Below are 23,142 nucleotides of genomic sequence, written 5' to 3'. Positions count from 1 at the left end.
GGTTCTGATAAAGCCAGGTCTGTTATCTCTCTATGTAAACACTCAGCTACCCCTCAGTCCATTGTGTACATGCATTTGCATATTATCTGATCTGCTCCAGGCAGTGCTGACACACTGGATAGGAAAACACCTTTAATACAAATTGGCAGTTTGCTACTTTTAAGCATGCGGGAAAAAGAAAATCTAATTTGCTGCAAAATTCTAAAACCATGAGAACTATGAAGGAAGCCAGAAGTCAACAGAGTCAAGCGGAGCTGACGGGGATCATCAGTGCCAACAACACGCTCATTATATGGTATTCCACTGAGCTGCTGAGATGCTGGAACAATCACGGGCACAGCGTGAGGAACAAGTTTAGCAGCAGGACAGCTTAACAGCTGTCGAAACGCCGGAGCAGACGGATCATCAATGCAACCAATATGCTCATTACATGGCATCCCAGCGAGCTGCTGAGATGCTGGAACAATCACAGGCACGGCGTGAGGAACAAGTTTAGCAGCAGGACAGCTTAAGAGCTGCTGAAACGCTGAAGCAGGCAAACCATCAATGGCAGCAATTTGCTGAATATAGGCGGATCATCGATGCCAAAAACACGCAGATGAAGTCGCGGGAAGATGCTAGTGCTAGTTGTCTATAAAGTAATGTTATTCTCATGTTAGTAGATGGTGAGAAACGGAGCCTGAAATTCAATTGTTCAAAACATTGCTGCTCTTTGGCTAGTCAGTGTATGAGCTGGCTCAGCCACACACACATATAGCTGTATATAGTGTATAGAAGGTTCTGTTTAATGGAGGGAAACATGTGAGGATTAGATACAATGTATGTGCGGTGATACAATATATAAACAAAGAAAAGATGGGTTTGGTATAATTAGCATAACAATCGGCTATAAAGTTGTAACAGTTCTGACACATAGTTATTGGATAAGGCACAGTAGGAGCCGCATCCCATTATGGCTCCTATGTGGGGGGGGGGCATAGGACAGAGAAGAACGCTCCAGGTAGCAGTGAAATGACCCTCATGAGATCCAATATGGCTGACAATGGCGACTCTTCTTCCTTCCGTTCATCCTTTTGCCTTTGCTTTCCTGAGACAACTAATTTTCTTGTGTTTTTTTTTTAATATGGATTTTTATGGATTTTCCGATTACTAGGCACTTTACAATACATACAACATATTAGATCTGTAGTTTATTATTCATATATATACAATACGTTAGTAGCTTTATACTACTTGTACAAGTTTCATTGTGTACTGTTTTATCGCCAGCCAACATTTACTTTTTTATTTTATGGTATTAATGGTATTTTCTTCAGGCATGGATGTATGAATGGACTTGGTCGTGGTCATGCGTTATCCCCATCATTCCATATATAACAATTTGTGTAGAAGACGTAGCTGCCACTGTCCAAGTGGAGCCCGCATGCTGCCAGCCAATGCCACCCTTAACCTACCCTCTAAGAGACCCTGCCTATTAAATTGGGGGTTAAAAAAAATTTCCCTGAAAATAAACTATATAAGTATAAATTTAGGGGTGGTGGTGAGAGTATCGCGCCAGCTCTGTGCAAAAGCAAAAAATAATTACATTATTTTTTTTTTTGTCAAGAATTATAATTTCACCATGTAAATAACTGATTTTTTTATATGCATTATATTGATACAGGTTTATTATGTACTTATGTATAAAAGTAATTCAGACAATAAGAATTGTTGTTACCCACAGGAGTCAATATGTAGGGGTGTTACTCACAGGAGCCAATAAGCAGGGGTGTCACCCACAGGAGCCAATAAGCAGGGGTGTTACTCACAGGAGCCAATAAGCAGAGGTGTTACCCACTGGGGCTAATTAGCAGGGGTGTTATTTACTGGGCCTATAAGCAGGGGTGTTACCCACAGGAGCCAATAAGCAGGGGAGTTACCTACTCAACCCAATAAGCAGGGGTGTTACTCACAGGAGACAATAAGCAGAGGTGTTACCCACTGGAGCTAATTAGCAGGGGTGTTACTTACTGGGCCTATAAGCAGGGGTGTTACCTACTGGGCCTATAAGCAGGGGTGTTACCTACTGGGCCTATAAGCAGGGGTGTTACCTACTGGGCCTATAAGCAGGGGTGTTACCTATTGGGCCTATAAGCAGGGGTGTCACCCACAGGAGCCAATCAGCTTACAGATTTCATGTCTGTACTGGAAAAAGACATAGGAAGCAAAAAACTTGTCAAAAGATATCACTGTCTGCATTAGTTATTATACACAAGGCCAAATTGTGGAATGTTCTTCATTTTCCTCTATCCCCCATCTTGTTGGTTTATGCTCATTGTGATCTACAGGACGTCAAGGGATCATTTGGGTCATTTTCTAGACATAATGTTTATAAAATTCCAATAGTCCATTTCTTGTATTATAGTAGATGATCCTATATTGCTGTGTTAGATTTAGCGCTGGCGATTGTTCACATCATGATCACTTTCTAGAAGCTCTTTATGAAGCGCGTCTACCCATCACTTGGGCCACTGGATGGGCCACAACCATTATTTGTATAGCTCCATAGCCTGGAAGTTTTAGTTCTCAAGGAATTCTAACTCATCCAGCTTTAGCTTTAGCCAATCTATCATGTGGAAGAGGTGAGTATGGAAATCCCGAGACAGCGCCGGCACAGGCTCTTTTTTTCTTTCGGATCCTTTACAGGTGTTGATTGTCCCCCAGCTGATAACGCCCACCTAGACAGTCATAGAGAAGAAGGGTCAGGACAAACTACAGCAAATCCATACAAAAACCAAGACTAAAGATATATAGAAGGTGCAATATAACACCCTGAATGGACATGACATGGGTTGTCTTATGAAGGTGCATATCTATAGGAGCAGAGGTAAGTCTCAGCCACGTCCTGAAGCCCAAGGAGATCAGAAGTCCCCTCTGCCACATTCGGCAATGATATTCTAAATAGCACATGGTAGGTGAGAGCCCTGGTACAGATGTTTCATTGAAGCATCAAGAGTAGGGTTGAACGATCGGAATCGGAAAAGATCGATCCCAAATGGCAATCAAGTAAACTTCACGATCCATCAAGGTCCAAACCGAAAGAGATCTTGAGAAGTTTGGACATCACTAGTTACACTACAGGTATGAGTGAGGTCAAGGATAAGAGGTCTGAGATCTAATTCCATATTTGCTGAAATTTGTGGAACTCTGAGGCGATCTACTACATGACTTACCTGAATGTAACGCTGTTTGTACTGCACAATAAGAGGACCTCCGGAGTCACCTGGAATATGGAGGAAAGGAGATTCAGATGTGCTTTGGTCATATCAGGTCCCATCCCAGTAATGGCCCAGGATTTCCCAGTTCACGATCACAATCAAAGAAGTCACTGGATTCAGCTTAAGGCAAAAAGTCCAATTCTACCACCAGATACCTGATTGAGTGGTGGGACAAGCCCTCTCGTTGCCGAGTATTAGTCCACCCTCGGTCCCAGACCTATAACCCATGAACATGAATGACTTACCTTTGCAGGTTTGTGGATCCACTTCAGGTTCTATCCCCCCAGTACATAAGAAGTTGTCGGTGATGAGATCTTTGATGTCTGGAATATTCTGGAATTTTTCTATCTTTTTGGTATCATCTAGACACGATTGTCTCTGTGGAGGAGAAGGGCAGTCGTTATTGCAATAAGGTAACCCTTGGTTGTACCAAGAAACTTGCATCCTTAAAATCAATCTCCACCTTCCGCCTTCATGTTTATGTAATTTTGTAATTTTTGTAATTTTGTAATTCTTGGATAGCTTGAAAATTTTCTGAAGAAATATAGATTTAAAGAGGACCTGTGCCCAATGACCTACCTCATCTTGGTATAAAAAACTGTTCTACTATTCCACAGATACAAGAACCTTTAAGCTCTCATGCCTATTAGGGTCTACTATGCAAGTGGGCGGTAACACTGCATACATACCCCACCCCTAGAGAAAACACAATGTTACCACCCACTTGGCTACTAGACCCTAATCTGTATCAACATGCATGGACGTCATTAGGCTTTGTAGACACTTCTATTACACGCTTCCAAAGGCTGTGTGTTATAGAAGTGAATGGATTCTACAATATACTGCAATACATTAGCATTGCAGTATATTGTATAGGTGATCAAACCTCATAGGGGGGTCTAAAAATCAAATTAAATTTTCCAAAAAGTTTTTTAAAAATATAAAACAATTTTTTTAAAAAATTAAAAATGGTGTAAATAAAATCCTCAATCTGCTCCACAAAAAAGGACAAGAATTAAAATTAAAATAATCCAAAATTCTTGAAACTTAAAATTTAGTTTTTGGGGACACATTTCCTTTAATGTTCGGTCTATGCAGCGGATTTGGAGTCTGCACCTGAGTTCTGACAGCAGTAAAAATATTATGTTATGAAATTATTTAGTGCAGAATTTTAATTGTAGCCGAACAGATTAAAGAAGCAACAACATGGTGGACATATGTTTTCTAGAAGGCCACTTTACGTGACTGCACCGTGGCCAAATTTTAGCTTCCAAGGCAAGTTCACAAAGGAGTCCTTATGAACTAAACTTGGGTTAGCCCGTGTAGGAGTGTGAATTCTTCGGCTGTAATATGAACAATGCCCGATATCCATTACTCCTCATTGTCCGTACCTTAATCCCGAACTTTATGAGCACATTCTTCCATTCAAATTTATTCGTTTTTTCCTCCGCAACAAACTTGGCCTTCACAAATTCTGAAGAGAGTAATGTCTTCTCTGAAATATAGAAATTTTGTTATAGGTTTAGGAAATTTTACATTTCTCAAATTTCTAATTTTCTGTTAAACTCAGGGACACTTTCTGATAATCCGGTGACGTCCCAGTTCACCAGAATGTCACCAGTACTCCCCGCCCCAACCCCCAGCCTTCCTGTTTGAGAACAGCTCCTCCCCTCTTCCTGTCTTCAAGTGCTTGCCCAGTCTGGAGGTGGCTGCGAGACATGCGCAGTGGAGATGGCACTCTATCTCTACTGCGCAGGTCGGACTGCGCACAGTGAAGGTAAAAGGAGGAGCCGTCTCCGAGAATGTAAGATAGGTACATATGATGCAATGGGGCAGGGTCGTGGTAGGGTCTTAGTAGTGGGCGGGATAACATAGCTAGGGAGACAGGGAGGGGGGTGTAACGGAGTGAGAGAGGAGGGGGAAGCAGGGAGGTGGTGTGAAAGGTACTCAGGAAACTACATATCACCATGTAAACAAATGCAGAAAATGCCAGGAGCTCCCCCAGAAATCACTCAAAACACTGCTAAAGGTATATGGGTGTACTTTTAACCCATTAAAGGCAATAACAGAACTTTTAAAAAATAAAAAAAATTGCCTAGAAAACCCCTTTAAAAAAAGGAGTCATTTCTGGTAACCTAGACAATGCCTGACATCAGCAGGACAAACCATGGGGTAGCAGCAAACAACCTTTCCTATTGTGTAACTCACAGGTGCAACTATGTTACCCCTGTAATGAATCCCCGTGTAATAAAGTTTCCAAACAGTACGAGAACATTGACCACATGATCATCACTGATTAAAGGGACTTGAGTGTATAACACACCATCCACCTTCCACACTGACCGTGATCGCTGCAGGTCGTAGCTATCCCTCGTTGCTTTAAAGCCCAGGACGTCCCCGTCGTACATGGAAGGCAGATGGGTCTGCAGGAACAACAAGATGTGTTATGTTATTTTTTTATCAAAAAAATTCTATTACGGTAAGTTTTTCTATTTCGAAATAAATTCTAGCAAGACAAATCAAAATTTTTACTGTTCTGGTATTGTCTACAAATCATTACTGGTGGGTTTGCCATAGCAAGTACAACACTTCACCATTTCTTAGCGGGTTGGATTGTCAGGGTAGAGCCCGACAACTGCAACTCAGATGGTGAAGTGGTCAGAAGAACGTGCGCAGATCATAGTGGTAGTACACGTCAATGGAAGCAGAATTACTGGGTGGATGGTCCCAACTGCTTCTTTGTTCCAGGACAAGTCATACATTTAGGACACCTTCTCGATGTGATGGGACTTCATTCTGGTGTGTGTGTTTCTACCTGTACGAATAGTTTCGAATCTTAAATAAGGTCAAGCGATTAAATGCTCCTTGGATTGGGGTTATTGGTCATCCCATACTGGCCTACGGGAAATCGTGGGTCCTCCTGATATAACCTACATTTTATATTTGGATAGTTTTCTATACCCGTAAACCTGGAGATGTGCTGCCGACAAATGCAAACTGTATGGGGACCAAGGGTCCGCTCATCCTCCTACGGTTGTGAGGATCTACTCCAGTTTATTGTCCACAGGTTATCACATGTCTAAGTACATTTAGGCTTTCTGGCAGCTTACGCATGGTTCACACTAGCCCTCGGGTTCTCAGTCCACACACCCTCAGACCCCATAGACCAGGGGTCCTCAAACTGCGGCCCAAGGGTCACATGCGGCCCCGCCAAGCACTTCTGTCTGGCCCTGCTGACAATGCTGGCAAGCGTGCATTTATAATGAAGCTCCTGGGGAGCTCGGGCCAGGCCATGGAGCGCACTTCACTTTACCTATTGGAGGGCACCGCTCCCGATGTCTGTGCGACCTGCTCTGCTTCCAGCCCACTGTTTAAAAAGTTTGAGGACCCCTGCCATAGACTATAATGGGATCTGCCAAATTCCCTATATACAGCCGGCCAATAGGTTTGCCCATATTACAGTGCAAGCCACAGTGGCCCATAACTATGTCACTCTAAAAGTGCCAACCTCCATAACAGACACAACGACAACGCCCCCATAAGTGCCAGTCTCCGTGACCCATAGTAGGACTAGTCATGGCGCCCCATGATTTGGTCATGTCGACATTACTTGAAATGTTTATTAAAAAGTTCCAAAAGTAATCTTCACTTATTTTACCTGACTTTTTTGGAATACTTAATCTTCTCTTCCAGTTCGATGAGAGCCAAGTCATAGTCAAAGGACTTCTCCACCTGCTTGTCCTTTTTGCCGAGTGGGTCGTACTTCTCATGTCGGTGGAGGTTCTTCACTTTCAATGAGCTGTCTACAATCAAGGTAAGTAGTGTAAGGAGAAACCTAGGTAGTCCTGAGTGTCTCTGTCGTTGGACACAGCGGCCGTGTGACTACATCTGATGGGAGTACTTACCTCCAACTCTGACATTGATATAATGGAGTTCGTCATGGAGATGGAAGCAGTGAGCGGCAGTCAAGATAAATTTTTTGGCCACAATCGATCCTTTACATTTTTCTTCAGAATCCGGGCGCTTTAATAAAAATAAAAAGTCTTACAAAATAAATTCTTCTTCTCCCAAATTTAGGCACAGAAATCACTTTACATCAGAAACTGGATTACAATAGAAGATAACGCCTTTACTGATAACCCCAGGGAATCATCATTGTTGGCACCATTTACTTCCCATCGAGAGCTCGGTGGTGGCCACTTACAGTGATGGTAATTTTAGCAATCCAGGGATACATTTCTTCCACTCCTGTTTCGTCTTTAGAGGGTTCTTTGGCGAGTCCGCACATCTGAAGAACTTCTATGTCATCTAAAAGTGAGGAGTAAGAAGAAGATAACGTGACAAACAGAAGAACCTGTGTATACATGGCCGGGGTATGGCTGGTGGTGGTCCCAGGGTAATCCCCAACAATGACATCATCACGTCACACCAATAGGAAGAGATAGGTATAAAGTATATTACCTAACATTTCATCAAAAGCCTCCTTCATTTTAGCAACAGACTCCATCTTGAAGACATGCTTCTCCGGATCTTTCTTGGAGGCGAGATCATTGATTTCAGTCTCGCTTATGTCATCTCCCAGGCCAAAGACATAGCAGTCTGTATAGAGGAGGAGAAAAGTGATTGATGCAATTAGAGATAATGGAGTGTAAAATGGGCTGTCCATCGCAAAACGTTATACCTTTATATTATTACTGATACCATTATTTATTGTATTGCTGTGGTCTCACGTGTGGACATCGCTGTGAACCCTCTACCCCCGACTGGGATAACAGATGGGAATTGTTTCCCAATCCTGGGAGTCGTAGGAGGAGTGTAGGACTGTGTAGAAGTAGCCTGTCCCTGCTAAAGACACCCTCGGAGCCGGTGACACATGCACAAGCCACATTCCTGCACACAAACCCATAGTGGCCCCTACACACACTATTGTACCCCATAGTGGCCCCGGCACATAGCATTATGCCCCATAGTGGCCCCTGCACACAGTATCATACCCCATAGTGGCCCCTGCACACAGTATCATACCCCATAGTGGCCCCTGCACACAGTATTATGTCCCATAGTGGCCCCTGCACACAGTATCATACCCCATAGTGGCCCCTGCACACAGTATTATGTCCCATAGTGGCCCCTGCACACAGTATTATGCCCCATAGTGGCCCCTGTACACAGTATTATGCCCCATAGTGGCCCCTGCACACAGTATTATGTCCCATAGTGGCTCCTGCACACAGTATTATGTCCCATAGTGGCTCCTGCACACAGTATTATACCCCATAGTGGCCCCTGCACACAGTATCATACCCCATAGTGGCCCCTGCACACAATATTATGTCCCATAGTGGCCCCTGCACACAGTATTATGCCCCATAGTGGCCCCTGCACACAGTATTATGCCCCATAGTGGCCCCTGCACACAGTATTATGTCCCATAGTGGCTCCTGCACACAGTATTATGTCCCATAGTGGCTCCTGCACACAGTATTATACCCCATAGTGGCCCCTGCACACAGTATTATGTCCCATAGTGGCCCCTCCACACAGTATTATGTCCCATAGTGGCCCCTGCACACAGTATTATCCCCCATAGTGGCCCCTGCACACAGTATTATCCCCCATAGTGGCCCCTGTACACAGTATTATGCCCCATAGTGGCCCCTGTACACAGTATTATGCCCCATAGTGGCCCCTGCACACAGTATTATCCCCCATAGTGGCCCCTGTACACAGTATTATGCCCCATTGTGGACCACCCATGAACACTTATTTTATAATTATTATATTCTGCGGTCTTGTCATGATAGGACACCCAGGGTAAGATACAAACATAAAAAACAACGTTACTTACCTCTTTCATGAAAGGATGGTTGTCTGGAAAAATGTGGAGCCGGACCAATGCTTTATATTTACAATTCAGACAGCAGTTTATTGATACGAGGGACAAGCATATACCATATATACATTCCATACCTAGAAAATCTTCCCGATCTGTGTCCTTCCTGATGTTCAGAAATTCTCGGATCTTCTTCATCTCCACAGTTGGGTCTCCACCCATGTTATGTTTTCCTAAGGGGGTGACAAATAGTCAAATATAATGGCTATGAATGTGATAGAGGTGACATGAATGTGGCTCTGAGGGCGAGGATACAGCACTGACTGCAAATTTAAGGAGGACAAAGAGAACTTTGTTTTACTGGGTTTCCTTGGGTTCTCGAGGAGATGATTCTAAGGGCTCACCCTCCTTGTCCTCCTTGTTATTATTACATACACAGGACAGACCATCCATAAGATCTAATAGGTTACTTGCGGATAGACCCTAGGGGAAAGTGATTGCCCGATATCATCTACCAATGGCCTCTTCTTCTGCTGGACCCTTAGGTTCTATTATATCATCAGAGCCTTGGCCCGCCAGAATATCTTCTAGTACTCTGTTGGACCAGCGCTTGCGGAGAATTTGTGAAAGAAGATGGAGCCCTGGCGAAATTTTGAGGAGTAAACGGAGTAGCAGCTGTAGCCCGATACTTGCCATCTGTCATCAGCAGGATAACATTTCTCGTTTCCAAAAACTTTTGGGGATCCCTCTGATTTTGCAGAGACAACATTTCATAGACTTTAGTCAGAGCGCCCCGAGTATTCGTTCCTTGTTTATCTTCATGTTCTACAAGACAACAACAAAGACATTCAATTGGTCAAGAAAGCAAGAAGTAACAGAGATCCTCTTCAGGTCGTTCAAGGGATGGTTGCAAAGCTAAATGTTTCAGGGTTTCAGCAGTAGAAGGTTTGTCTAAAAGACCAGAGGTGGAATGACAGGGATTCTCCACTTTAGGGGTCATTCACATGGAGTTTTTTGGCGCTCATCTTGATGCTGAATTCACGTGGAAAAAAAAGCCTCCCATTAACTTCACTGGGTTCCTTTTTCCACTAGCCGGATTCTGACACGGATTCAGCGTCAATATCAGCGCCAAATAACTCCCTTACTCTACTTCTGAGACCTTGAGTGATCACAAGAATGTGGCTCCCAACTTCCCCATGTAAATGGAATGGTGGTGCATATACTTGGCATGACGTGGTATGGGTATTATGGGTATTACGCACTCCAATGCCCGTCACCAGCCCACTGGGCCTGCGCAGGTTATCCAGGCTACAAGAACCCCTGAGCTGAACTCTGCTGGCACTGTATAGAAGAGAGCTTGTACATCTTCAAGGACGTCATCCAGTCATCACCATCCAACACTGCTCTTACCTATGACTATGGTCAAACCTTTTCTCCTCTACTCGTACAGTTACAGGTCTTGGTATATAGAGATCAGTCTTATATCAGCACCTTGTAGATAGGCCGCCCCAACAATCTCAACAATCTCTAATACAACTAACAAAGTGAGTGGGAAAGTGACACGAGCGCCATTACGTGAATATTTAAATTCCTTTATCTTCTCGATGACCGCCTCAGCGTCCGTGCTGTCCTGATCCGAGAGCTGCACAATGGGTTTTGCAAATGAAGCATAGGAGATGACCCCATAGCGAGGGGTGAAGTCGAAGCTCGCCATCTGTAAAGACCATCATAAGCAGATCATATGTAAAGGAGAACAGTCATGTCACCCATAATGTCCCAGCACATTCAGTTTTCAAAAGCAACTTGGGATGACCGGATTTTTACAAGAACCATTTTCTAACAAGAACCCCCTCCCCCTATCGGGAAATGTAATGCAGCCTAAGGCTAAAGCCCCGTGTGGTGAAAAAAATGCTGCATTTTACCGTACCAGCAAAGTGAATGAGGTTCTGGCCGTACACGTTTTTGAAAAACACAGCATGTTAATTTTACCTTTCAGAAACATTTGCGTTTTCCCTATTGATTTCATAAGGGAAAAAATGACAGAGAAACCTGCAGCAAAAAAAAAAATGCAATAAAAATACTGTGCTTTTTTTCACATCGTTTTTTAAGGTGCATTCCGCAACATGGGGCCTCAGCCTAAAACACATTTTCTTGAGGTCACATCAACTCCAGTTAAAAGGACAATTGAGGTCCAACGCCAGGCAATCCGCCGTGTGAAGGTCTACCCAGGCACAGAGCCATGCGTACAGTGGGTATGGAACGTATTCAGACCCCTTTAAATTTTTCATTTTGTTTCGTTGCAGCCATTTGCTAAAACCAAAAAAGTTCAAGGGGGCCACATGGTGGCTCAGTGGTTAGCACTGCAGCCTTGCAGCGCTGGAGTCCTGGTGCTCAAATCCTGCCAAGGGCAAAAAAACCATCTGCAAGGAGTTTGTATGTTCTCCCCGTGTTTGCAAGGATTTCCATCCCATATTCCAAAAAAGACATACTGATAGGGAAAAATGTATATTGTGAGCTCTATGTGGGGCTCACAATCTACATAAAAAAAAAAAAAGTTCACTTTATTTCTCATTAATGTACACTCATCAGAAAAAACCTGAAATGTAGATGTTTTTGCAAATTTATTAAAAAGAAAAACTGAAATCTCCCCTGGCCATAAGTATTCAGCCCCTTTGCTCAGTATTGAGTATTTTGCCCCTTTTGTGCTCGTATAGTCAGGAGTCTTCTTGGGAATGATGCGCCAAGTTTTTCCCATCTGGATTTGGGGATCCTCGGCCGTTCTTCCTTGCAGATCCTCTCCAGTTCCGTCAGGTTGGATGGTGAACTTTGGTGGAGCCATTGTCAGGGCTCTCCAGAGATGCTCCATTGGGTTGAGGTCGGGGCTCTGGCTGGGCCAGTCAAGAATGGTCACAGAGATGTTCCTGTAGCCGCTCCTTTGTTATTTTAGCCGTGTGCTTAGGGTCATTGTCTTGTTGGAAGGTGAACCTTCGGCCCAGTCTGAGGTCCAGAGCGCTCTGAAGAGGTTTTCTTCCAGGATATCTCTGTACTTGGCCGCATTCATCTTTCCTCCAATTGCAGCCAGTCGTCCTGTCCCTGCCCCATAGCCTGATGCTGCCACCACCATGTTTCCATGATGGGATTGTATTGGGCAGGTGATGGGCAGGGCCTAGTTTACTCCACACAGACCGCTTAGAATCAACATCAAAAAGTTCAATCTTTGTCTCATCAGACCAGAGAATCTTATTTCTCATAGTCTGGGAGTCCTTCATGTGTTTTTTGGCTTTCCTATGTCTCACACTGAGGAGAGGCTTCCTTCGGGCCCCTCTGCCATAAAGCCCCGACTGGTGGAGGCCGCAGTGATCGGTGACTTTGTAGAACTTTCTCCCATCTCCCTTCTGCATCTCTAGAGCTCGGCCACACTGATCTTTGGGTTCTTCTTTACCTCTCTCACCAAGGCTCTTCTCCCACAATTGCTCAGTTTGGCCGGACGGCCAGGTCTAGGAAGAGTTCTGGTCATCTCAAACTTCTTCCATTGAAGGATTATGGAGGCCACTGTGCTCTTAGGAACCTTGAGTGCTGCAGAAATTCTTTTGTAACCTTGGCCAGATCTGGGCCTTGCCACAATCCTGTCTCTGAGCTCCTTGGGCAGTTCCTTTGACCTCCTGATTCTCATTTGCGCTGACTTGCACTGTGAGCTGTGAGGTCTTATATAGACGGGTCTGCGCCTTTCCTAATCAAGTTCAATCAGTTTAATTAATGACAGCTGGACTCCAATGAAGGAGAAGAACCATCTCAAGAAGGATCAGAAGGAGATGGACAGCATGTGAGTTACATAAGGCTTGGAATACTTATGACCATGTGAGATTTCAGTTTTTCCTTTTTAATAAATTTGCAAAAATATCTACATTTCAGGGTTGGAGCTGAGTGTACAATAATGAGATATACTGTAAAATGAACTTTTTTTTTTGCTTTTAGCAAACGGCTGCAGTGAAACAAAGAGTGAAAAATTTAAAGGGGTCCGAATACTTTCCGTATCCACTGTATTGTTGTGGTTGCAGCTCAACCTCATTCACTTAAATGGGACTGAATCTAGGGGCTTTACTCTCATTAAGAATTTGGCTCCATTCATTTCAATAGGACCGGCAGGTATATACTCAGTACATCGCTCGCCTATCCCCAGCACTCCTATTGAATTGAATGGAGTTGAGTGTTGTAACTTATTTGAGCCCAATCCCGGCGTACAGTAGCCTCAGCGGCCGTACCTCTGTATATGGTCCACATACCTTGTCGATGAACACTTCACAGGCTTCCTTAGCAATCTCAAAGTTTTCTTCCTTTACACTCTTAGAGGAATCGATGATAATGAAGATGTTCATAAAACCGTCTTTCTTCACTTTTATTTTACGCTCAGACTGTTCTATGGAGAAAAAGAGAGAATATTTAGATACATATCAGTATCTGTATAGCTGCCTTTAGGGGGCGCCATAGAACGTATGGAAATATCTCGATGTGTTTTTGTAATTGATATATGATATTTCGCTTTACGCCTTCTCACTCTGAACATCCTGGGGTCTCCTTCACTCTCTGAAAAAGTTGTTGGGTCTCAGCAGACATGGATATCTGCCATGGACTAAAGCCAACCTCCATAATGGGGGAGACATCTTCTGATAGGACATCCCTTTGGTATTGTGCAGGGTCCCAGTGGACACTGCAAAATCACGTATTTATCATTAGGGTTGAACAATCGGAATCGGAAAAGATTGGATTCAGATCGGCGATCCGATTCTGATCTTTTCAAGCGGGATCGAGGTCGGAGGTTATCTCAAGATCAGCTCAACCCTAAAAGTGACTTTTCCCATAGAGAGGCATTGACTAGGGATCTGAAAAGATCAGATTCAGATGGGCGATCGAGCAAATTTCACGATTGCGATCTGGATTGGGATTGGCTGGAAAATGATCGGAAATCCGATTTTAAAACCTATCCTGAAATCTCAAGATCGGCTCAGCCCTATTTATAATCCATATATGCTGCTCTTGTTCCACTGTGTATATAGCTCCATGTGTCTTTCCCCTTAAATGGGCTGATATACTGTATGTAGGGGAGCTGAGTTTTGGAAAATTCCATCCAGTAAGTTCTTGAGTTTGGGAGGAGACGGAAAGTCTTCACCCGGCTTCCAAGGTGGAAGGTTGCCAAGATTGGTGGAGCCAGAGTCAACTTAAGACTGTGCTGCAGCCCTAAGACAGGGAATATATGGCTGTCTAAGGAGAGCTAGAAAGTGTGGAACAAGGGTCGCAGAATATCGACCCTGCCGAGCCATAGGATGGACAGGGCACACTGGCTTATAGAGAGAGGAAAGAGACCAGCAGGGAAACCAGAAAGCTTGCCTCAGTGCTTATCTGTCCCTGTCACTCGAGCTCCTATGAATGTCCTAGTTACACCTAAAAACTGCAGAATAAAATACATATATAAGTGTAAATCCAGGATACAAAACAACGGTGCAAAAGTAGCAGCTATAAATGGCCAGGGATTAAAAAGCAAAGCAAAACTGGCTTCATTGCCCAAAGTCTTCCCTACATAATGTGCATTTTGGATTGAGTCAAACAACTTTACTACTTTACAACATTCTAAACATTTGGTACAAAAAACTTAAAGGGTTGGACAATTCCTTCAACTTAATGCAAATGTAAAAAATAAGCGCCTATCAATGAATTAGATATTAAAAGCAGCAAAAATAAGACGACACTAATAAAATAATAATAATTGCTTAAGAGCTTCTGCTTATTTAGGACCAAAACACCCTAGAGGCTAAAGGGTTAATATATCGCCCTTATTCTGTATTCCAGATATCGCTCCTATTCCTGTATTCTTTCGAGAAATCTCATCTGCTCTCCAATGTCCTTCTCCCCCCCCCCGAAGGGAATTTTCCCAATGTAAATATCAACACTCACTTCTTAGGAAACCTGGCGCTACAACAGAACTGGACCCTGGACCCCATCCTGTTTGTTCTGCTTATTTGACTCTGATATCGTATCCTGGTTGGATGTCATTCCATTGTGAAATATTTTGTTGTTTGCATTCTCTTATCCACCAGTACTATATGGCGGTATGACTCCCCGCCATAGGGCTGTAGTGTTGTGTCCATCCTCCCGCTATCACATAGGTATTCTCCATTGTAGGGATCATGTCATTGACTCTTCTTACCTTCTACTTTACCCTTGTCCGAAGATTCAACGGTTTCGGCCAGGGAGGAAGAGAAAATGCTCGACACTTCCTCTGGGGTATCATACGTATACGGGACTGGGGAAGAACAAGACACCTCAGTTACCTTAGACAACCATTTCTGGAATTAAAGGCATGTGCCACCGATGCCAGTGGATGTGCAGTAAAGCTGGCTACACTTGTATCTGAAATGCTCTATACATTGCACCAATCAGCCATTGCAAGTACACTGCGCATGCGCCAGATCTACAGACAACAGACATTAATCTGATGGATCTTACATCTGCAGGACGGTTCTGCTCCGGACCAATGCTTGGTCTCTAAACATGTTCTCTCCTTAGAGCCGAACATCCGCAGCCCAGACTGGCATTCATAGGTCACTTTGTTCTCAATCTTGTAGGAAATACCAACTTTTGTAGTTCCAATGGGAATTCCAGGGTTTGGACAGTCGCCCTCTGTGGGGGTTAATGTAAGAAAAGCAAAGGGGTTTATAAAGGAGACTGAAGATGGCCGTAAAGAAAAAACAATGGATAAAATATAATATTAGGGCACAGCATAACCACAATGGATCATATACGGAGTCCAAGAGTGTAGTCAACAAAGATTGGGGGGGGAGGGGCATAAATAGGAATTTAGTACACATTGCATTGTTGCCACGAATGACCTTACAAATGATAATATATGACGTTATCATTCCGTTTTATTATACGCTACATTCATTATATTATTATGTCATCTGATTATGATTATTACATGTGTTATGATCTCCTTCGCCTTTCCTATAGATAAGATATTTTATTATTTATTCCATTCTCTTTTACCTTTATCATCGCATTTCGTTTCTATTCCGCTCCATTTTCCATTTGCCTGACAAGTGCGGTTATGCGGTCCATACATGTGAAATCCTGAATAGCACTCGAATTCTAGGACGTCCCCCACAAAGTATCGATGTTGCCGAGGATAGTACTCTCCACCCTCAAACTGGACGGGTTTAGGGCACTGCACAACTGGAAGGGGAATAAGAAGACATAAGACATGAGAAGAATATGGTGAACACTTGTGGTGGGCACCGGTAATGGACCCAAGGGGCACAGCTAGGGGAGACCACCGAGGGATGAATCCAGGGTGCTAGTTGTCAAGGTGCTCCGATAAGCCCCTGTTATGTGCTTAGATTCGAAGTAAGGGCAGGAACCGAACGTTAGAACCAGGCGAATGAAACCCACCCACCACGTGACTGCACCCCCTATATCTATTCCTCTCAAGGGAATTGGGGTGGTTTTGTGATTAAAACTGCTCTCACACTGACCATGGCTGGCCACCGCTCTAATGGATGATGATTTGGGAGAGCAGTGGCCTGGTAACCAATGAGGACTTATTATCAGTCAAAGCGTCCATCCAAAGTGAGGGCAGTCATGTAGGCTCCAGGACCAGAGAAGAACTGGTAAGTATGGAGAATGGTACTTAACAGTGGACCCTATAGTGTGTGGGACCTGGCGACATTATACTGGATTTGGTGGGCCTATACTATGTGGGACCTGGGGACATTATACTGGATTTGGTGGGCCTATACTATGTGGGACCTGGGGACATTATACTGGATTTGGTGGGCCTATACTATGTGGGACCTGGGGACATTATACTGGATCTGGTGGGGCTATACTATGTGGGACCTGGGGACATTATACTGGATCTGGTGGGGCTATACTATGTAGGACCTGAGGACATTATACTGGATCTGGTGGGGCTATACTATGTGGGACCTGGGGACATTATACTGGATCTGGTGGGCCTATACTATGTGGGACCTGGGGACATTATACTGGATCTGGTGGGGCTATACTATGTAGGACCTGAGGACATTATACTGGATCTGGTGGGGCTATACTATGTGGGACCTGAGGACATTATACTGGATCTGGTGGGCCTATACTATGTGGGACCTGGGGACATTATACTGGATCTGGTGGGGCTATACTATGTGGGACCTGGGGACATTATACTGGATTTGGTGGGCCTATACTATGTGGGACCTGGGGACATTATACTGGATCTGGTGGGCCTATACTATGTGGGACCTGGGGACATTATACTGGATCTGGTGGGGGTTATACTATGTGGGACCTGGGGACATTATACTGGATCTGGTGGGGCTATACTATGTGGGACCTGGGGACATTATACTGGATCTGGTGGGGCTATACTATGTGGGACCTGGGGACATTATACTGGATCTGGTGGGGCTATACTATGTGGGACCTGGGGACATTATACTGGATCTGGTGGGCCTATACTATGTGGGACCTGGGGACATTATACTGGATCTGGTGGGGGTTATACTATGTGGGACCTGGGGACATTATACTGGATCTGGTGGGGCTATACTATGTGGGACCTGGGGACATTATACTGGATCTGGTGGGGGTTATACTATGTGGGACCTGAGGGGACTATGCTGTGTAGTAGGGGTGCGAAGAGCCCCATAGTATGATCTCTTTTGCAATATGTCCTCCATCCTCACAATACTGAATCTGCCCCCCTGGAACCCGCCTTGTAAAATCCTGTGTATGTCCCTGTTGCCCCTAATTATCTATATATATAAAACTCAAATCCTGTAGTATCTGCTCTATACATATCCACAGTTCTGCCCGATTTGGGTGAAATTTGTCACGCCCCCTCTCCACCCACAGGAGCAGAATACTGTGCACGTTACATCTCGCTAGTGTCCCCCCGTCATGAGATTGGGGCCCCCGAAGTTATTCCCTATACATATAATGGGGGAAATGAAAGTGAAAGGAAGGGCCGGAGCTGGAGAATTCAGCATAGGCCCGCATGACAGGGATTTTTCAAGTCATGCAGGTAGAGGTTTTACAACAGGGGTTAATATTTTGGCGGGAGTGGGTTTGTTTGGGGTTAGTGGCCGGTCAGGGGGTGGGTTTGTTTACTATAAGGGGGGCTATTTAGTGTTTGTCCCTTCCCAGCCCCTTGTTCACTCCTCACCTGGAACTTTCCCTCCCTCCCTCCCCTTTTTGGCGTTTTTCTTTCTTGTACCCTGGTGTCTTGGTTTGGTGTCTTGTTGTTTTTTCTTTCTTTTTCAGGTCAACCGTCATTTCTGTCACGACAGCCGGCGGTGGGAAGGTCAGGCAGGGCATGCTGTAATTCCGAGTTCCGGTGTAAAATATGGGGGACCCATGGTGAAGGGTACCTCTGCCATGTCTTTGTTTATCACGATAATAAAGTTATTAATGTTTAAGATGGAGTACAAGGCAGTACCAGGTTTTGTCCTATCCCGTGTCGGCGCGTTGCGGCTGGGAGATTGCGGACGGACTGCCCGTTTTACTATGCTGACCCTGCTCGACCTTCCTCTAATAAAGTGTTGTTGTTCATGATATGTGTAATTAATCAATAAATTGGCTGTTGTGGCCGCTTTATCCCATCGTACTTTGGTGTGTGCGTCCAGTTTGTTTTTCCGTTGGGTGGGATGTTTTGTTACATGTTAATTCAATTTCAGTAACTTAATGACATGGGAATATCCCGGTCAAGTGCTGAGGGCAAAACAACAGTTGTGACTGACAGGGACGGATTATAGCGACAGCGCCAAAGAGTCACTGCTAAAGGGGCCGCACCACACACACAAACACCATATACACATCACACAGACAGCACACATACACCAACCTAAAAGCACAACACCACACAAATGCCACAACACACCACACAAACACCAGAGCACTCTACACACACACAACACAAACACCACCCCATATATACCACACACACACGCACACATGCGCAAGGACCACACACGCACGCTAACACCCTCAGATGGATTCACCCTACGCACACAGACGAACAAAGCACATGCGCACTCACACACAACTACCACACGCATGGACACTTGCACTGCGCACGCACAAACATATGTATCACATGTGCACATACATGCATACATACAAACGGACCACACACATGCATGCACACGCATACATACATATGGATCGCATGCACACACACATACGCACTGACAAAACACTTCTGGTATCCTTAGTGGCTGCTTGCACACTACAGTATTATTCACGGGCCTGCGGGCCATGTATTCGGCGGTTCCATAGACTTCTTTGTGCACAAAGCTGTGAATTTTGCAGGCTCCATAGAAGTCTATGGAGCTGTAGAATCCATGGCCCGGAGATCCATGAAAAATACTGTAGTATTTATCTAGCATAATCAAAAATTTCACATATTTTTCACGAGCGAAGCCGCGGGTATTCTACTAGTTGCCTCTATATCTTGGCAGGGCTCAGTGGGTACAGTCACTTACCTCTACATTCGGCCTTCACTTTTTCATTTGTCCATTGCCCATTAGATTGGCACTCCCGTGAGTAGGCCGGGTGCGGGTACTTTCCTTGAGGACAGGTGTACTCCACCCTACTACCATCATCGGTTAGAAGAAATTCACCTCCGGCAATGGCCACTTTATCAGGGTCACATCCAGGGGCAGGAGCAGCAACACATACTACAACCAAAAATAGGCAGAGATCATTAATAGGGTTAATATGAGAAGAGATTCAGAATATTGAGGGCGGCCATTATTGGCCCATTTTGCAACACGTACACATGAGTTGACCATACGCATGATACATACATGAGAGTATGTTCTGAATGGAGAGAGGGGTAGAAGTCACATGTGTTCAGTTGTTCCAAAGATATAAGCCCTTTGTGTAGAAGCAAATGACGGTCTTCTAGCCAAGTGGGCAATAACACTGTGTTTTCTCTTTGGGCAGGGTCCTGTATGTTACTGCCCACTGGCAGACATGAATTTGGGCTTACCGTATATACTCCAGTACATACGCAATATCTTTGGAATGATTGGACAATTTGGATAAACAAAGCACCATATTGCTTAGGATTACAGCGCCGATGAAGATGATGCAGATCATTGGGGTCCTCAGACCTGGGGAGGGTCCTCTTTACGGGCTGTTTGACATAAATTTGGTGATCGGTTTCCACTAACCCATAATGGATTAATGAGTGCAGCTCTGAAGTATAAAGCAGGTTGTAGCTTTGGATTTGTACAAGATATGTAATGATCAGTAAAGATATTACACAGCAGAAATATCATCAGGGATCCTATTAATGTAGGTTGTCCGAAGAGGACAGAGGACAACCCAGTAACCCAACATATGCTAAAGACTGTCTACCAATAGGGGGAGCTCACTGCACAGGGACTGATACAGCGCCCACTGCATGCTATAATAAATCCATAGGTAGTGAGCACCCCTAGTGGCAGGAGAAAGAATTCCATCACTTAACCCCTTAATGACCAAGCCCTAAACAACCCTAATCATTTTTTATTTCTTTGGCTACCAAAATAATTATTGCGCTGTTTCTCTTGCGACAACGCAAATGCAGGGGTAAAGTTTTCCTGAGAGATTACACCAGAATACTATCATACAATGACAAATAATACTTTCATAAAATGCGGACGTAATACAGCCATTCATTGCCCAAATAATACAACCGCACAATGCCTAAAGAACGCCACCATAATAATACTACCACCGTATAATGTTTTAATATTCTACCATGTAGTGTTCAAATATCATCACCATATAGTGATTTAATACCATCATATGATGTCCAAATAATGTAACCATATAGTGTTCTAATAATACTAGCATATAGTTTCCAAATAATATCATAATATAGTGTTCTAATAATACTACTACCATACTGTGTCCAAATAATATCATCATGTAGTGTTCTAATAATACTACCTTACAGTGTCCATATAATACCAGCATATAGTGTTCTAATAATACTACTACCATACAGTGTCCAAATAATATCATCATATAGTGTTCTAATAATACTGCCATATAGTGTCCATATAATACCAGCATATAGTGTTCTAATAATACTACTACCATACAGTGTCCAAATAATATCATCATATAGTGTTGCAATAATACTACTACCTTACAGTGTCCAAATAATATCACCATATAGTGTTCTAATAATACTACTACCATACAGTGTCCAAATAACATCATCATATAGTGTTGCAATACTACTACCATACAGTGTCCAAATAATATCACCATATAGTGTTCTAATAATACTCCCATATAGTGTCCATATAATACCAGCATATAGTGTTCTAATAATACTACTACCATACAGTGTCCAAATAATATCATCATATAGTGTTGCAATAATACTACTACCTTACAGTGTCCAAATAATATCACCATATAGTGTTCTAATAATACTACTACCATACAGTGTCCAAATAACATCATCATATAGTGTTGCAATACTACTACCATACAGTGTCCAAATAATATCACCATATAGTGTTCTAATAATACTCCCATATAGTGTCCATATAATACCAGCATATAGTGTTCTAGTAATACTCCCATATAGTGTCCATATAATACCAGCATATAGTGTTTTAATAATAATACCATAAAAAGCTGACACTCAATTCCTAAATAACACCACCAGATATTGTCCAAATAATACTACCATATAGTGTTCTAATAATTATTACAGTATATTCAGAGTGTTATAACTATTGCTATAATAGTACCATCTAGAGCCCAAATAATACCAGCATACATGTGGACTAAATCTGTAGACAACAATAATCGCTCGCAGGCTGTAAGGGACGAATATTTGGAGCAGACATCAAAGACCCTGCAACATTTTAGCACAACATAAGCAACACAAATCACCTTTCTCTTTTTGAGGAGACAACTATGTGGCGCACGACGGGAATTTATGGCGCACAAAGTAATCTGCGGCATATTTGTTCATTTTTGTTTCATGATTGTGTCGTATACCAGACACTTTTAAACGTCGCCCATTCTGGTTTCGAGCCTGTTGTATTTTGCTGTTCTTTGCACACAAGGATCATAAATATTTCGTAAGTGGCGTGCACCAGAAATTTTGGTGCAAATGTAGACGGCCAAGTGTGGGAGTTCTATTGATAAATAAGCCCCAATGTGTCAATTCATTGCAGAAACCCTGTCGAAACGAGCAAAATGCAATGAAATCAATTCATGTACGACTGTCATTTTGGGTGCTGCGTTTTTTCTGCAGCAGTTTTTAGCGCCTGGGCTCAATATGAAAAATACATCAAATTACCCATCACCAGTTTTATATAATTTGTGAAGATTTACAAGGGTGCGCATCATTTCCTATACTTGGCATGGAGATCTGCAGGTGGAGGGTTCCTAGTTGTCCAGACATAACAGACACATGTAACAGGGTAACCCGAACTTCTGCAGTTGCAGAGATCTTCTCACATTGTAACCTGCCATGGAATTTGATCATGATCTGCTCTCGCTAGTTTGCATTTCTCGCTACAATAAAGCCGTCTCCATCTGTAAACGCCATGAATCCCCCTGGGATCTCTCCTGTTACTTACGTGCTATGTGGCTGAGCAGTATTACAGGTAACATCTTGCGCCCGCTCTGTCCCCTCTCCTCCCGGGATCTGAAGCTTGCAGAGGGATTTGCTGCTGTGTATATAGCCGGGGTGAAGGGCCAGTGAATTCCTGTAAATGATGGAATAAACAGTTGGGTTTCACAACAGGTATTGACAGAGAGGAGGAGCCGCCAGATGTTACCCAATTCACGACAATGAAAATGGGGAATTTCCTCCTAGTCATTGCAGAACGTGACAAGTCATTCAATGTGGAAGAAAAATGTATAATGGTAGCCAATCAACGAATAATTATTGCCAATATTTGTTTGAGTTGGTAGGAGACGCGTCCCGTATACAGGGAGAGGCCTGGAGATACAGGAACATCAGCCGTACACATACCTCCC

General features: G+C 43.6%; 1 protein-coding gene across 1 annotated transcript; it reads right to left on the bottom strand.

The window, feature by feature from the left end:
• Positions 1-1,349: 1,349 nt before the first annotated feature.
• LOC142184733 (complement factor B-like) lies at positions 1,350-22,819 on the bottom strand. The gene is made up of 18 exons (XM_075259788.1): positions 22,740-22,819; positions 19,626-19,820; positions 16,132-16,317; positions 15,592-15,765; positions 15,293-15,388; positions 13,374-13,507; positions 10,666-10,804; positions 9,784-9,915; positions 9,228-9,323; positions 7,719-7,856; positions 7,462-7,565; positions 7,163-7,280; positions 6,916-7,060; positions 5,601-5,680; positions 4,649-4,752; positions 3,503-3,635; positions 3,213-3,262; positions 1,350-2,717 (listed from the first exon to the last, which is right to left on the bottom strand). The coding sequence occupies exons 1-18, from the start codon at positions 22,771-22,773 to the stop codon at positions 2,559-2,561; spliced, it is 2,217 nt and encodes a 738-aa protein (XP_075115889.1). The 5' UTR covers positions 22,774-22,819; the 3' UTR covers positions 1,350-2,558.
• Positions 22,820-23,142: the final 323 nt, after the last annotated feature.

This window comes from Leptodactylus fuscus, chromosome 11 (assembly GCF_031893055.1).
Source record: "Leptodactylus fuscus isolate aLepFus1 chromosome 11, aLepFus1.hap2, whole genome shotgun sequence".
Lineage (NCBI taxonomy): Eukaryota > Metazoa > Chordata > Amphibia > Anura > Leptodactylidae > Leptodactylus > Leptodactylus fuscus.
This window is presented reverse-complemented; position numbering and strand designations above follow the sequence as displayed.